Source organism: Rhamphochromis sp. 'chilingali' (assembly GCF_963969265.1).
Source record: "Rhamphochromis sp. 'chilingali' genome assembly, chromosome: 18".
Taxonomy (NCBI): Eukaryota; Metazoa; Chordata; class Actinopteri; order Cichliformes; family Cichlidae; genus Rhamphochromis; species Rhamphochromis sp. 'chilingali'.
Window position 1 is genome coordinate 27,499,665 of NC_137945.1, and position 15,915 is coordinate 27,515,579.

At 40.5% G+C, this 15,915-nt stretch overlaps 1 protein-coding gene across 2 annotated transcripts in view; it reads left to right on the plus strand.

Annotated features, from left to right (window-relative positions):
- The window catches only part of LOC308385851 (partitioning defective 3 homolog), a 354,241-nt gene that overhangs the window by 27,129 nt on the left and 311,197 nt on the right, over window positions 1-15,915 (plus strand). For both annotated transcript variants that reach the window (XM_080865038.1, XM_080865037.1), the window contains exon 2: window positions 7,654-7,755. In XM_080865038.1, coding sequence (XP_080721164.1) covers window positions 7,654-7,755 — 102 coding nt within the window. The remainder of the gene's footprint in view (window positions 1-7,653; window positions 7,756-15,915) is intronic.

Consider the following 15,915-nt stretch of genomic DNA (forward strand, 5'->3'; position numbering starts at 1 on the left):
TGAGAAATATGTTTTTACACGATGCTCATCCCTTTAAAAAACAAAAACAAAGTGCTGTTAACTCCATTGTTCATAAATGACTTGCAGCGTGACAGAGTCAGGTTAATGTGTCTGAAATGTGTAACCAAGGGGCCGTTGTGGCTAAAATAAGCCTGAATACAGCTAAAGATGTGTTTATCTCAAAATTTACCCCACTGAGTGCTTACGGTAACCTTCCCAGATAAACCAACCAAATGGAAACTCGACCTGCCTTCCTTCCTTTACTCGTACAAGGACTGCAGTTTTGCTTCATTCTTACAGTTTTCTTTTCACTGAAGTGTTCATCTGCCTCAGGGTCATATTTGGCCTGCATATTTTATGATTATTATTCTCTTCTTTAGATTACTGCTAGGTCAAAAACAACCATAAAACATATTACACACAAATTCCAAAGGTTTAGTAAGATTTAGGGATTTTTTTTAAGCTATAGGCTCTTTCCTTTGGACTAGTCCTATGCCAAGCACAAATTAATGGCTCAGCATGGCAGACAAACAGATTTGCATGAGCACACTTCATTAGCTGAAGTCTTATTAGTCAAATGTTGTATCCCTGCTCAATTTGTGAAGAATCAGAATTTGGCATGTGGTCTGTTTTGTTGAAGGAGTCATGCAGGCGCTATTTTTAAATGAAAGTTTCCTCCTCCACAAACAGACATGACTGGCTATGACACAACTTAGATACACGTCGACATCAGAAGACAGCGTGGTGGACAAGCAGTGAGCTACTAATATTAGGAACAAAGCATCACAATGTAAAGTTTTGTATTTATAAGGCTAACTAATCATGTGATTACACATCTACAGGGGGAAATAATTATTTGATTCCCTGCAGAATTTATAAGTTGAATCATGGACTTAATATAAAGACAAAGATCAGAGTGAATAATGTTGCTGCAGAGCGATTTGTGTTTGAACGGCACCTGCAGAACTGTGATAAGATAATGAACGCACTGTTGTTCTTTTCTGTGACTCCTCTTTTTGGCAGCTGCTTGCATACTTTCATCACATCTCACTCACTTTCTCAGTTTACACAGCAGATGCCATCTTTAGCAGATAAGACACACGGTCACATTTCATTTGTCCCGTAAACTCTGGCTGTTTGTGGTTTGTGAAAATGCAACATCATACTTATGCTGCCTGTGAGGGATCTTCCCCAAATACTCCACATTCCCCAATGGAAAGTAATTAAAGTGTTGTTTGCATTTTTGGAGTTGTGGCATACAGAGCTATCCTACTTTCTAAGCTTATTTTGTGTGGCTAACGTGAACTGATGGTGGCTGACTTCAAAAACCTCTTACCACAATGTGATTTGAGCACTCAACCTTCTGGGCTGGAGTCAGATGTGCTATTGTTGCGCTACAAGGTCCTACTGCTGGCCAGGATATTTGAGAAGCCCATTTAGACGGTGACACTTCCCCCTGTGGGAATAGGAACACTTTCAGGAGCTAATGTAGCACTCATAAAACACACACAGGCACATGCTCCTTCTTTCCCACCCTCCCTCACCACGAGCTTCCTCCAGGGCACCAGTCTTTGTGTGGTCTTTGACAGGAACAGGCAATTCACTTCAGCACAAAGACACAGATAGAGGGGTGAAGAAAGCTATTGTCTGGACTTATGTCACAAGTGTGTGGGGGTGTGTGTGCTTGTGACACAGACAACAAACAGCCTCTGTGTTTTCTGTCTCTCACCTTTTTAGGCTGAATCTCAGAAGGAGATATCTGATCGGTGTAGGGTGGCGGCATGTCACTCATTGTGTGGGTGAATAAAGATCAAAAGTGGTTAATCAGGGCACTGGGACAGGCGCTCAATGCAATATTCATGTGTTGACATCTGATTAAAGCACAAAAATTAAGCAAATTTGTGTTTGGTTGATTATTTCTTTGCTTTAACAATTTGAAAGTCTGTTTATTTCCCCTTAAATTTGGCTACGTTAGTTGAGCAGCAAAGTTGAGTGTGTGGGTTGCCAAACTGCTTTTTCTGCTTTTTGATTTGTTTTGAGCTTCTGATACCCCAGGTGCTGATAATCAGGTGCCAGATTGGGCCCTGATTATTACTGATGCTCAATTCTGCCCATGAGAATGCACAGAGAACGCTTTGCTGATTGGTGCACTAATAGGGTAACAGCTTTTGATGGAGGCAGTGTGGTGGTGTGTGGCGGTATTTCCTTCATGGGAAAAAGCAAGGCTTGTCATCACTGGAGGTGATTTCAATGCAGAAAGTTATCCTGATGAGATTCCGCAATCAGTGGCAATCCCATATTTCCGCAATCTAGGAGTGAACGCTATCCTCCTAGATGACACGGCTTACACCCACAGAGCAAGGTTCATCAATGAATTTGGGAGTGGAGAAGATGGAGTTGCCTGTCTTGACCTCAACCTCAGTGAACACTTGTGGGATCAGCTTGAGCGTGCCGTTCGTGCCTGAGTGACCAACACAACCACACTGGCTTACTCGAGCAAATGCTGGTTACAGAATGGGGTGCCATCCCCCATGACCAAGCTGGTGACCAGCATCAGGAGTGATCAGACTTCCGTTTTGGCTAGAGACAAACTTAAAACAGGAATATTTGGTGTATCATGGTAGCTTAAGGCATTCAAAACAGGAAAACAAATCAGCCTCGCCTGGATTTTACCATTTTGACAAATTCAGGTGGTTTTTGAAAGATGAGGATTACAATATAACCAACAATTACAAAATAAGTATAATGGGCCTATAAATCTTGGTCAGTAATGAGTTTTATTGCCAAGAAGCCTTGTTACAAGAAATCGATCAAAATACATTTTCTTACTATTTGTAAGTTGTTGTTTTTTTTTACCTAAGTATAAAAAAAAGTCTTTTAAACCTTGGAGTCTCCTCCTCGACAAAACAGGGATCATGTTTAAATCCTGTTGTTCTTATGAAAGTTGATTAGCAGGTCGGGCCTATTTTTTTCGTTATTCTTACTTTGCTACATTGTATCATTAAAGTGAAACTGAAAACCCTGTGCTTTCCCCAAATGTTGGTTTTGGCAGTGCTGCCTAAAGAAAGTTCATGGTTCTCCTCATTCTGTAGTGTAACTTCCTTTTCACGGGTTCTTGACTCTAGTGACAGTAATTTAGAGACTTACTGAGGAAACATTTAAACATTAGTATGTATAGTATTACTGTAATACAATAATGCCAGCAATGCCTGGTGTTAAAGTTCCCAAGTGTTTACAGTATGTTGAAATACCTGTCAGGTGTCATATTTATGAGTTTCATCTGGCATCTTGTGGTTTCAGTGTGACCTGTTGATCCCACAGACTATCAAAGTATGTGCATCATAATCCTAGTTCTATTATAAAATGATGAAGGACAGTGAAGGGCTTCAGGTTCGTTTGTTCATGACTTACGTGTACCCTTGAAGCCTTTTGTCTTCAACCTCAGACTGTGCAACACTGGAAAAAAGACGTCACACTTCCCAAGACAGTGATGTAACATGCAACCATTCAACACATGATACACAGGTTTCTACAAGTTAATAATAATCTTACCTGTTTGCATTTTTCACTTTGCTTTTTGTTGACATACATGCCTCAGATTTCACAAGGAGAACAGAGGTTGGACACAGTGGCAAAAGTGAAGTTACTGCGACTGGGCAATGAACTTGCAATCTAGTCTGCTATCAGTTTGTGATTGAATGAGGTCAAGTTGGTAATTGCATCCAATCTGTTGGAGATAATATGGTGATTAACTGTGATAAATTGGTGGAAATAACAAACATGCTGCTGTCTGTTGCAAATCTTTTACCGTCTACATACACAGATTAAAGCGAGATTCACATTGACTGCTTAGATTCAGAATCCACCCAGAACCTCATGGATGTGAAGCAGGAATTCAGAAAGTCATCCACAAAAAAACTGCAGAATGGCAATTTAACTTATGACGTAGGTGCTCACCAGCCTTGTACTGATATGCAAACATAACTCGAATACAACCAGTTGAGTCAGATCACCTATTGCAAAGAGATTTGTTGCAGAAAAACTTTGCTAATTGGTGCAGACTGACTTGGGTTGATTGCAACACGTTGGTACTCTTGGCAGCCCGTCTGTGTTTCTGAATTGGGTGGCAAACCTTTGCCAATCTATCTGAGAGTGATTACAGTCAGTCTAACCCGGACCATCATTGTTTGGAAAGAGTTTGTTTCTCACCAGATGAACTGTGCAATCACCCTGTGACTGAAAGTTATAGAAAGCTTACCGCCTTACAGTCCGTAAATGTTTGGGAACCGGGAAGACCAGTTGCCTTTTGGAAGAGAAAAGTTGTCCCATTCTGATTGTATAGAAAATTTAGCTGCTTAACAGGCCTGTTTTTAAATGGGATATACATAATAAAACTGCTTTGCTCAAGTACATAGTGGATTACTAGTGGTTCGCTTACAGAAGGTCCATGATGGCATACCAGTTTACTGCATACCAGTTTACTGCATACCAGTCTTTACACTTTAAGTAACTGTTTGTTTTTCCATTAGAGGTAAAAAGAGAACACAGAAAATCTTAAGTATAAGTGATGGCGTTTAAGGGAAGGCTCACGAAAAGCTCAGTGGCATGACAGATCGTTGACACTGTCAGACATCATTAAAGGAAAAATAACAGGGTGTTTAAATCCAAATACGTCAGTACCACGCTCAAGTTGCTAATGCGGTGCTGTATATTCTCAGCTGTGGCGCAGGGCTGCAGAAGGAAAGAAGAGAAGTAATACTAAGAAGTAGGTTAAACAGGGGATTTCACCATTTAGTTGTGGGTTGTGTTTTTTTTCGTGAGCTGAACGGTTAACATGACCAGCCGTGTCTTCTTAAGAGCTCTCACTGCTTACATGTAGGTAAGCAGTGAGGCCATCTCATGGAGTTTAGCTGAGATCGAAGTATTTACACCAAACCCTTTTTAAAACACAGATTTAAGAGATGTGGCTCTGATGAACCAAAGAACAGTGATGCAAGGCTGGAGTGTATCTGTAAGTAAAATCTGAATTGCTTGTCTGACTTTTCCTCATCACTTCAGAGTATTTCTGGAATTAAGTTGTGCGGCTGAGCTTCTCTCAGAATTATGTTTCTTCCCCATAATCTTATCTGAGCAACAAGTCTGGAACAGTACAAGCAGCATGACAACATTTCAACATTTTTTCTTTATTGCTCTGTAATGCTGGCAGCCAGTTTGTGTTTTGTAATTGCTTTTATTGTTATACTATTACATAAGGATTAATTTTAAACACAGTCCATATATACATTTATATTTGCTTTCTGTAATGGCTAACTGATTTTACTGTGTTGGACATTAATAAAATAGCAACTATCTTCTGAAGCCTTCACGTATTTTTGTCTTGTCATTTGGAAGCAACTCGATGAACTCGCCATCTTTTCCCTTTTAATAACCTCAAAAGGAAGGAAAAATACCACACAGTCATTCCCCTCACGATTTGGACCATTTTCCCTGGTGTACCGCACTGGAGCTCAGTACAACAAGGATGTGCATGAAGGCATTTAACCACAGTCCTTAAGACAGCTCAGTTTGGAGGGAATGCATAAGTGGGGAAGCGGAGAGAAGGAAATGGTGAGAACAAAATCCAGACAAAAGAGTTAGAAGATTCTTTCATAACGCAGCGAAGGAGGAAGGACGATCACTGGGCTCTGTGGTTTCTCCTTACCCTCCTGACTGAATGAGCTATCATGCTCTAGTACTTGTAGGCTATGAACTGGGCAAAGCCAAAATGTGGGAGGATGACACAGATCAAAGAAGACAAATAAAGCTTTTGATTTCAAAGTAAGCTAAACCAGTACAGATAAACATGAAATCTTCCATCAGGTTGTTTGTACACAAACCCGCAGTCATGTCATGTGAAGCTGTTTTACATAGCTTGTTTCCATGTCAGCCTACACAGTGCTGTACAGACAAAATGAGGTAACTACATTTGCCAAGCTTTAAATTGCCAAAAACCATAGGAATGCATAATAATTGTTAAAACTGCTGAATCAAGGTCAAAATCAAGTAGTGCAGTAACTGAGTTCTTCTTGAGACATCTGCCTAGCTAGCTAAAGCTTGGCAGTTAAAGCTAAAACTAACATAAATCTAAGGTGCCTGCCCAACACGTGGCACCGAAACGGCTTCAGTGCACCCTGGCGTTGATTCTCCACGCGTCTGGAAGTCTCTCAGAGCAAATGCACGTTTCGCCATTCTTCCAAAAGATTTTCCCTCATTTCGTGTTTTGATGATTGTAGTTTTAGAGGATGGTGGAGCTGCCAAACACCAAATCTTCTGTATTTCTATCAATGCTCTGTGCACAGATGTTGTATTTCATTAAATTGTGGAGCATAATGAAACAGCAGTTTTTTACTAGTTGAAAAGAAAGCTGAAAGAACAAGTGTTCCTTTTCTTTTAGGTATTAGTTTTACTTCGGACTGAAAAAAACTTAAAATAGAAACATTATAAATATACAATTTTTCATCCAGCTTGAAATTTAGTCCCTGTTCTCGACTTAACTGCTTCTATAATTCTTCTGATGCAGTGAATAGTGCAGGAGAAGTGGTCTGCATTTGAAAAAGGCATAATAATATTAATAGTTAGGAATAATCTGAGTTTAGTATTGCTTTTCTCTGAATGGGGGCCACGGTTGTCCCTGCTGTGGTCTGCTTGCGGCTCTCATGCTGGAGGGCCTCTGGAGGACTGGGCCCTGAGTCTCCTCCATGCCTGCTTCAGGTCCTGGGGTGCGGGGTTGTGGCTCCACACACCCACTGTTAGACACTACTGGAGAGACCTTAGGAACACCTGTGTACCCACAGGCACACTTTCTTGTGCTACTGCTGGATGTAAAAATATCTTGTAATATTGGTTACTTTTTTAACTCTTTCTTTCTTTCCTTCCTTCCTTCCTTCCTTCCTTCCTTCCTTCCTTCCTTCCTTCCTTCCTTCCTTCCCGGTGTTGTCCGTTAGGTTGTATAACCCAAAATAAAAATGCTAATGAATGCTATCTGACTGTCAAGTGCACAGTTATAGTGAATGCTGTAATGCTCCACTTTTGGGGCTTTCAGACAACAATTCTGACTCATACTCTCGGACAGGACAAAGTGAAGAAAAGGAAAAAACAACAAAAAACAAACCAAAAAAGCAAGCAGGATTATATTGCTGTTTTATCGGGTTCTTTGTTTACATACTGATATCCTGCAAAAATATTTTAAAATATGCAAACAAGGGCAATGTTTTTTTTTTAATTCATTGACTGGAAAGAGGGTGGATGATCCTTGTCAATCACATGCATTCCCTTTTCTACATCGACATGAAAAATTATGTGAGCCATATGCTTAGTTTGCAGGCCATCCAGCAGGGGATTATAATTTTTCATAACCGCTATCATGATGTCAATCCATAACTATGTCAGAGCTCCTGTGTGCCAGCTGACTGGATCATGATATGAACCACATGGCGATCAGATCAGCTGATTGCTACAGTCACAAGCTCCTAATTCATTTGGTTTGGGAATCCTATTATAATATATATGGCTTTACGTACATAATGCTACAAATCCTGATTGTATATGGTACAAATCGAGGTGATCTCTTTACACAGATTATACTTTAACTCCTTTTTTTTTCTCCTCTCCTAGGACCCCAGCTACTGGGTTCAGGTGAACAGGTTGGAACATGGCGATGGTGGTATTTTGGACCAGGATGATATGCTGTGCGATGTGGTGGATGACAAAGATAGGGTGAGTCGAAGTCGGTGTTAGATTGCGAGAAAGAATATGTTTGCATAGCTGATTGCACATTGTATTTGTTTATTTGCCACACTGTCCTGTTATTCTATCTCTTCTCATTTTCATTCAGCCTTTCCTTGTAGGCAGAAAAAAGTATTATCTGAACTCTAAAATGTTTGTGCATAAAGCCTTGGCTGTACCACAAAGGTTCCACTGACATGTGCTTATGATTACACCTGACTGTTTTTGCTGTCACCGTTGCTTAAACCTTGCAGAGCAGTAAACTGCTCACCGTGTTCTCTGCTTAATCAGTTCAGCCTGTTGGAAGTACTCTGCAGATTTCATATTTGCAGACTGTTTTACATTCAAGGCTCCACTTTGTGTGCAAGGAGGCACTGTATTTCTGTGTTTACTGATATTCAGTGCATCCAGGAAGCATTCACTTCTTCCACATTTTGTTCTGTTACAGCCTTATTCCAAAATGGGTTACATTATTTTTCACCTCAGAATACTGCACACAATACCCCATACTGACAAAGTGAAAAAAAAATTGCATGGAATTCTTGCAAAGTTATTTAAAAACCAAAACAGGAAACATGTAACATGCACAGAAGTATTAACAGCCTTTTCCATAACACTCACATTTGAGCTCAGGTGCATCCTGTGTGCACTGATCACCTATCAGATGTTTCTACAGCTTGTTCAGAGGCCACCTTTGGTAAATTCAGTTGATTGGCAGTGTTAGCTATGGAACCTAATGTATAAAGTCTCATAGTTAAGAGTGCATGTGAGAGCACAAACCAAGCCATGAAGTCCAAGGAATTGTCTATAGGCCACCAGAAGGACTCCAGGCCAGAGTAGAGAAACTACAGCCTCTGGCCTGATTAAACAAATTGAACTTTTTTTTTGGATGAATGCGAAACGTAATGTCTAGAAAGGGAACCTGCTTGATGCCATCTCTACAGTGAAGCATAGTGGTGGCAGCGTCATGCTGTGGGGATGCTATGCAGCGGCAGGATCTGGAAGACTCGTCAGTGTCAAGGGAGAGATCAATGCTGCCTTGATGATAATCTGCTCCAGAGTGCTCTAGACCTCAGACTGAAGGTTTATCTTGCAACAAGACAATGACCCAAACCACACAGCCAAGATAACGAAGGAGTGGCTTTGGGACCACTCTGTATGTTGAACCCTGTTGAACATCTCTGGAGAGATTTGAGAATGGTTGGCTATGCACTGAAACTCGGGAGGGTCTGCAAAGAAGAATGGAAGAAACTACCCAAAAACAGGTGTGCCAAGCTTGTAGCATCATGTTCAAAGGTGCTTCAACAAAGTATTGAGCAAAGGCTGTAAATGCTTATGTACTTCTTATTTTACTGTGTTTCAGTTTTAATATATTTACTAGAATTTCAAGCACAGTGAAACAAGTGAAGCCCTGTGAATTCTTACCGGATGCACTGGGAGATTGTGTGGGCAAAATCTATGAGGCTTTATGACATCACACTACCCACCCCTCCCCACCCACTAGACAAGTGTAAACGATTATCCACAGCCCCACTGCCTCCTTCCCATGGGAACAGTGCTGGCTACACCTGAGTCACTAGCTCTTTGGCTTTAATGTGTGCCATAAAAATCACCACTTTTCAGGTCATTTCAATTATTAAATGAAATCATATTGCAAGCAGGTGCAGATGGTTAGTAATTTAAAATCATTTAAAATATATTCCAATTCATCGCAAGGGCATTAGCCACCTACTGTTAGTCACTGCAGTTTATCCTGGTGTTGGCATCATGTGGATGATTGTTCACATCCGGTGTTCACACCTTTTCAGAGATGTCTTCCACTAAAGCTAACAGGGCCACCACACATCAAAAAGGCTATGAATCATCCAGGTTTCAATTGAACATGTAATCTTTAATTCCTATCTGCTCTGTTTTCTTGCTCTGTCTGATGCCCTGGAGCCAGCGTTATCACTGAAATCTGATACTATATCTTTCTCAGCAACACTGTGTTTTGTCCCCCTGTTTTATGGTAAACGGATCGCTTCCCACAGCAGATACTGTGATGTTGAGCAAGTCTGCAAAGCTAGGTGACATAGTTGTTTCTTTCTCTTTGACGTGCGCATTCTTTTTGATCTCGTGTGGACATTTGTGCGAGGATGAGACATGGTGTGTTTCAGGCAGCTATACACCTCTATACACCTGACAATGACTATGTGGTGGGTGCCATGGTTACACATCAGGTGGGATCATTGGGGAGAGCAGCTGTTTTGCACCTGCTGCCTGAAACACTGGTTTCTAATTTTTTATTTATTTATTTTATTCTTCTCTTATTTTACAACATCGGTGGTATTTGGCTGGAAAAATGCAAAGAAAGAAGAAACAAATGTGGCAGTTCTGTATACATTTTTGACCTTTCAAGAGCCTCAGTTTGTTCTGATGCTGTGATTCCTGCTCCCCCTGGTGGTCATACGGCATAAGTACCTTCTCATTGACGGCAGAATAGAGAATTTAGGGAAAAAATGAAATTTGCTGACATAACATTTTTAGCTGCCTTGCTGATAATTTTTTTTAAATATTTTCATGTAACTGTCAGTAGTTAGTTCTAACAGGTTAGCCTGCTCTACACCTGTGGTAGACATTCGGCCTAAAAAGTAAACAGTGACTCTCTGGTCACAAGACCAACATGCTGTAGTAATACTGTGTTGATAGTTACCAAATGACAGAGTGCAGTGTCAGAAAGTCAGCTGGCAGTCGACTGGAACAGCCAACTTCAAACTGGTGGAACAGCTCTGTTTGAATGACTTTATCTCGGTGCGTGGGTGTTTGCTCCTTTGTGTGTCTGTGTGTGTGGTTGCAGCTGTAGAGGTAAATCCAGTCTGTCCAGTTCTTTCCCTAATCTACTAACCCTCCTTCTTTTACTGTCTAACCTCCTAACAAGCCCATTTTAACCTGGTAATGACAACACATTCTTGTATGTGTGAATACTTCCAGGGCAGGAAAACGCTTGTGCTGTACAAACGTTAGGTTTTCTCCTGATATATGTGAACCACAAAGCTTTGTGCTATGTTGTTTGAATGAATGTGTATGTGGAGATGGCATAGTCCTTTTGCAGCCGAGATTTGTAGTCAGACGTGCTGGCGATGTTATAAGCTTCAGCAGAAATTTTCCAGCTCCGCGTTTCTTTCCGTTTACTCTCTGACATGTCACATTGGTGCAGTTCAAACAGGACTATTAGTCAGGAATTTAGGAGATATCACAAATAACCTGCGCCCTTGATAAACATGGTCCTGTCCATTTCAGTCTGTGCATATTCTGGTTAATAACCCACGTAGCGTGTCTACAGTGCTGTATCATTGCAGATGAACTGCAAAGTCAAAGTTCAGTGTTTAAAACTGAGTTTAAATGACATAATTTAACTGTAAAAGATGTAGCCTGTAATATTGAACACTATAAACCAACCACACCTGTAGACAATACGTCCACACAAACCTCTTGATTGGTTACCGCTGTTTGTTTTTCTCTCAAGAGGACTGATGCTGCTAGTTTTCTCCATGTTTGCTGTTTATAATTTGCTGATGTTCGTAACGATTTCTGTGACATGTAAATGCAAAAGCTGAATTTTAAAGACGTTATCTTGACACGGGAAATAAAAATAGATTGTCAGAAATAAAATACATGATTTGGAAATGCACTGCTGACAAAGGTGGATTGCCTAAAGCTATGTAGGGAGGGCGGTGCTGTAGCTCACTGCTCACCTATGTGCCCAAGGCTGCTGCAGGGTTTTCCTGTGTGTTATTTGCCTTTCCTACCAAAACATCTTAAAATAAATGTTGGGAAAGCAACCTGTAGAATATTCACCCATGATGGTGATGTCCACCCATTTCTTGAGTAACATGTTTTGGAACATTTCTGATCAGAAAAAGCACGATGATGTCTCTTTACGTAGAGTGGACAATATTAAAATGTCACAACAGCAGAGATTATGTTCCTGCTTATCTTAAATAAATCCAAGCCTTTCCCTGCTAATCAGAACGGATACAGGTATTAAGTGCATTTGGAAAGCTATGAAAGAGTTATTCATGGAGTTGGTGTGAGGGTTGATCTGTTTGATGAAGTAGGGAGTCAGATCTTTGAGCAGTGGAAGGATATGAAGGGCTGACACAGTTTGTCTTTTGAATGTGTTGGATGTTTAGACTTCTAAGCTTTACTTCTTCATCATGTTTGGTGCCTTTTTTCCTTGGTTTTCTCATTAAGGCTCATTTTTTGGTGCTTTTTAAGGAAAAAAATCGATTAGACAGGTTGTATCATAGATATTATTCTGTTGTCTTCATCTGCATAAAATAGAACTGCGTATGTGCATGCATCTACGCGACAGGAATTTCAATGTGAATGTGTGACTAAAGCATGAATGATCTCACTCCTTTCAAGTTTCGGTGGCTCTACTGTTAGGAGCACGTCATGTCCTCCCAACAGTGCTCTGTGTGTGTGTGTGTCTGTGAGTGAGTGAGTGATATCTGGCTCAGGTTCAGCAGTCAGATTATCATGCTGTGATTCATGTGCAGTCATAGAGCTGCATGCTGCAGCCTGCCCGTGTCCGCTCCATAGATCTTCATACTGATCAACAGCTTCCATTTCACATGCATGAGGTATACGAGTGTATTTGTACAGCTGGGGTGTTTTTGGTTTTGTGTTGCACACATGACCCTGTTGCTGATCACGGTTTGTTTCAAGTGTGAAGCTGAACTTCATGTCTTCAATTCTTCCTTTAAAAATCATTCTGATACAATGATAGTGACGAGTTGGGGTTATATTTAGATTTTAGATGTTATTAAGATTACTCTTTGACTGAAATTTAGGCTGAAGTCAGTAGTCAGATCAGTAATCTCCTAACAATATCACTTGTATTTTTGTCTATTACTAATAATCTCTGCTATTGTACTATTATCTAGTATATTGCAGTAAAGCTAACACATTAGTGGCTCATTTAAAATTGATAGCAGCTTCCACACTGGCTTTTTGGTGCACACTGCCACCACCTGACCGAAGTGTATTATGAGCAGTAGGTTAGCAGCTACAAACCTAATTTTGATATTTCCACTGAAACAAATTAGGATCAGAAGACTGTGTCTTGAAATCACATTCAAACTGTTCATTTGCAGGTGCAAAAATGCATTTGTCTGTCTGCGCATTTATTGGCTCCCTGTGTGATTAGGGCTTTTTTGCCTTCCCCAGAAAGGGAAAAAAATATAATAAAAACTAGCAAAATGAATAGCAAAATAATAAGAATAATAAAGATCATTTTTGCCAAGTAAGTTGCTATTCTTAGCAAAAATAAGTAAAGTATCAACTTTTCTGATACCATGATGGTATGGGATCTCTGTAACACCCAATAAAAACCTATTAATGTTTTCAGATGATTGAAATATAATGGAAAAATGGCATCTATTCAGAACAACAAAAAAAATTAGGTTACCCCTTTAGTATTAGTATTTATTTATCTAGTATTTATTCACAGCTTGTTTGTTATTTTATGGATTGTTAGCAAATGCTAGCTAAACTGTTGCTAGCTAAAATGTTATTGCCATAACTCATCTTATTAATTTATCTCATTAGCAGGTTTACCCTCGTTAGGATACTGAAGGATAAAACAAAAAGTGCAAATATGTTCAAATCAAAGTTTCTCATTTAGATTTTATCTGAATATGAAACACATGAATGAAATGTGTAAATAGGGCCTTAGTTGTGCTGTTTATGTGCACTCACAGACCACTTCATTTGGTACACTGTTTGACTGCTCATAAGTTAAAATATCTAATGAGCCAATTATTTGGCAGCCATAGCATTTGGAGATTTAGACATGGTCAAGTTAAACTGCTGAAGTTCAGCACTAGCATCACAATGGGGAAGAAAGGTGATTTTAAGTGACTTTGTAGTGTGGTTGTTGGTGCCAGTTGAGTGGGAGTATTTTAGAAACTGCTAATCTACTGGGATTTTCCCACACAGCCATCTGTTTGACTTGCAGAGAAAGGTCTGGAGAAAAGAAAATATGCAGTTAGCAACAGCTCTCTGGATGAAAATGTCTTGTTTATATCAGAGATCAAAGGAGAATTGGCAGATTGCTTTGAGGTGACAGGAAAGCAACAGTAACTGGAATAACCATTTGTTACAACCAATGTATGCAGAAGAGCATGACCAAGCAACATGTCTACAACATGATGGGCTACAAGACCACATTATATCTTCTTGTGTCAGCCACGAACAATTTACACTGGAGAATAGAAGATTACAAAAACGATAGCTTGTCTTGAGTCTTGATTTGTGCTGTGACATTCAGATGGTAGGATCAGAACTTGGCTCAGCCGACATGAAACCATTGATTCTTCCTACCTTATCAATGGTGGTGATGTAAAATTGTGGTGCAGATTTTCTTGCCACACATTTGGGGTTGAGCATTGTGTAAACACAGCCTACCTGAGTAATGTTGCTAACAACGTCCATCCCATATGACCACTCTGTACCAACCTCTGATAGCTGCTCCTGCCATGTCACAACGCTCAAATCAAACTGGTTTCTTCACTGAATTAGGCTCTTGGCAAATAAGTACTAAGATACAAACACAAGAAAAGTCAGTTGTAAAGAGGAGTGGGTAAACTCTGATGTAGCTCTGCCTTAGGGTAAACTGTGAAAAATTAATTCTGGTAGCCATCAAATTGCTGCTTCACAGCTAGAAATGACTGCGATGTAGGCACTTTATGCATACACCAGATGCCAGTGCGGCAATTAGAAAGGCTTCTGGTTGGAAGATGGCCTTAAGTAAGAAATTCACAATATGTGCCTGATGAAATGAGTTCATAAAAGCAGGAAATGTCTGTGATATGGCCAATTAAATGAAATTAGATTCAAGTTAAATGCTCATTACAGGGAAATGAGTCTACTACATTAGCGATTACAATGTATGGTCTGTCAAAATTGTTGTGGCACTAGACAAACGTATTGTCTGATTACCGACTACAGAGTTCTTTGAGCTAAATGGTGAATCAAATGAATTGCAGATCAGGGAACATGCAAAACATGGGCCTGTATGTGCAATGGTTATGCTGAGAGGCAAATCCAGTTTAATAGTTCACATCTCATGAGAGATATGAAGCTGCAACTGTGGCAGGAAAGAAAGATGCTTACCTGGGATACTCAAGTACAGTATGAGCTCTCTCATGTCTGTTCCTACATTCCTCTTTATTACCTTTCAGCGCTTCAGTTCTCCAGCATTATACCTTTAGACTCGATAAATGAAGATAATTCAAACGACGTTGTTCCCCTTGTCGCTTAAAGGCTGGCACTTCCTTGTGAACAGCGGTTAGACAAAGTGAGCCTGTCCCTGGGCTTAATGAGTGCAGGGGTGAAGGGTGATTCCTTAAGCCATTAACAGGAAAAAGTCATTATAGCTGAGGTACCTGAATCAGCAGTGTGGTGTTTTGTGTTTTACAGCAGGTGCATGCAGACGCAGAGCTGCAGGTATTGCAGTGACACTTGTGAACCACAAAGAGGCGCTCAAGCCTAGGTTACGGTGGTTCCCCCTATTGTCTGTATCCTGCCTGCTGCACAGAATGACGTTTTTTGTTTTGTTTGTTCCTAGGAATGGGTGCCGGCCTCAGAGTGACAGGCACATGGCATTTCCTAAAAGAAAAAGAGATGTAGCCTGACTGTCCAGACTTGACTGCTTTCTTCTTTTGTTGCTTATGTGTCCTGTTTATAATGAGCATCATATCCATGGTCTCTGTGGTTGAGCCCCTTGGACAATTGGCATTTTCTTGGCCCCTGAAGTTGGCATTGCCATGGCAACGCCAGTCGAGTGCCAAGTGGGCACCTGTGCTGGGTCGAGATCAAGCCGTGAGTGAAATTAGCCAAGGCTAAAGCAGGGTCCCAGCAGCTTCCCCTGGTACCAGGGCGCTGCCAGGGGAAATCAAAGACTAATTACTCTGTGTGTGTGTGTGTGTGTGTGCACGAGTGTGTGAACAAGGCCTGTTTGTTGGCATACGTTGAAGACTGTATGGTTGGACTGTCTCTGAGATTCCAGACTTGCACTAAGCTGCATTTATTCTTCTCTTTTTCTGGACATCTTGAGTTTAGCTGATGTTGTGGTTAATTTGACTTGTGCAGTACTTCATGAAAGAT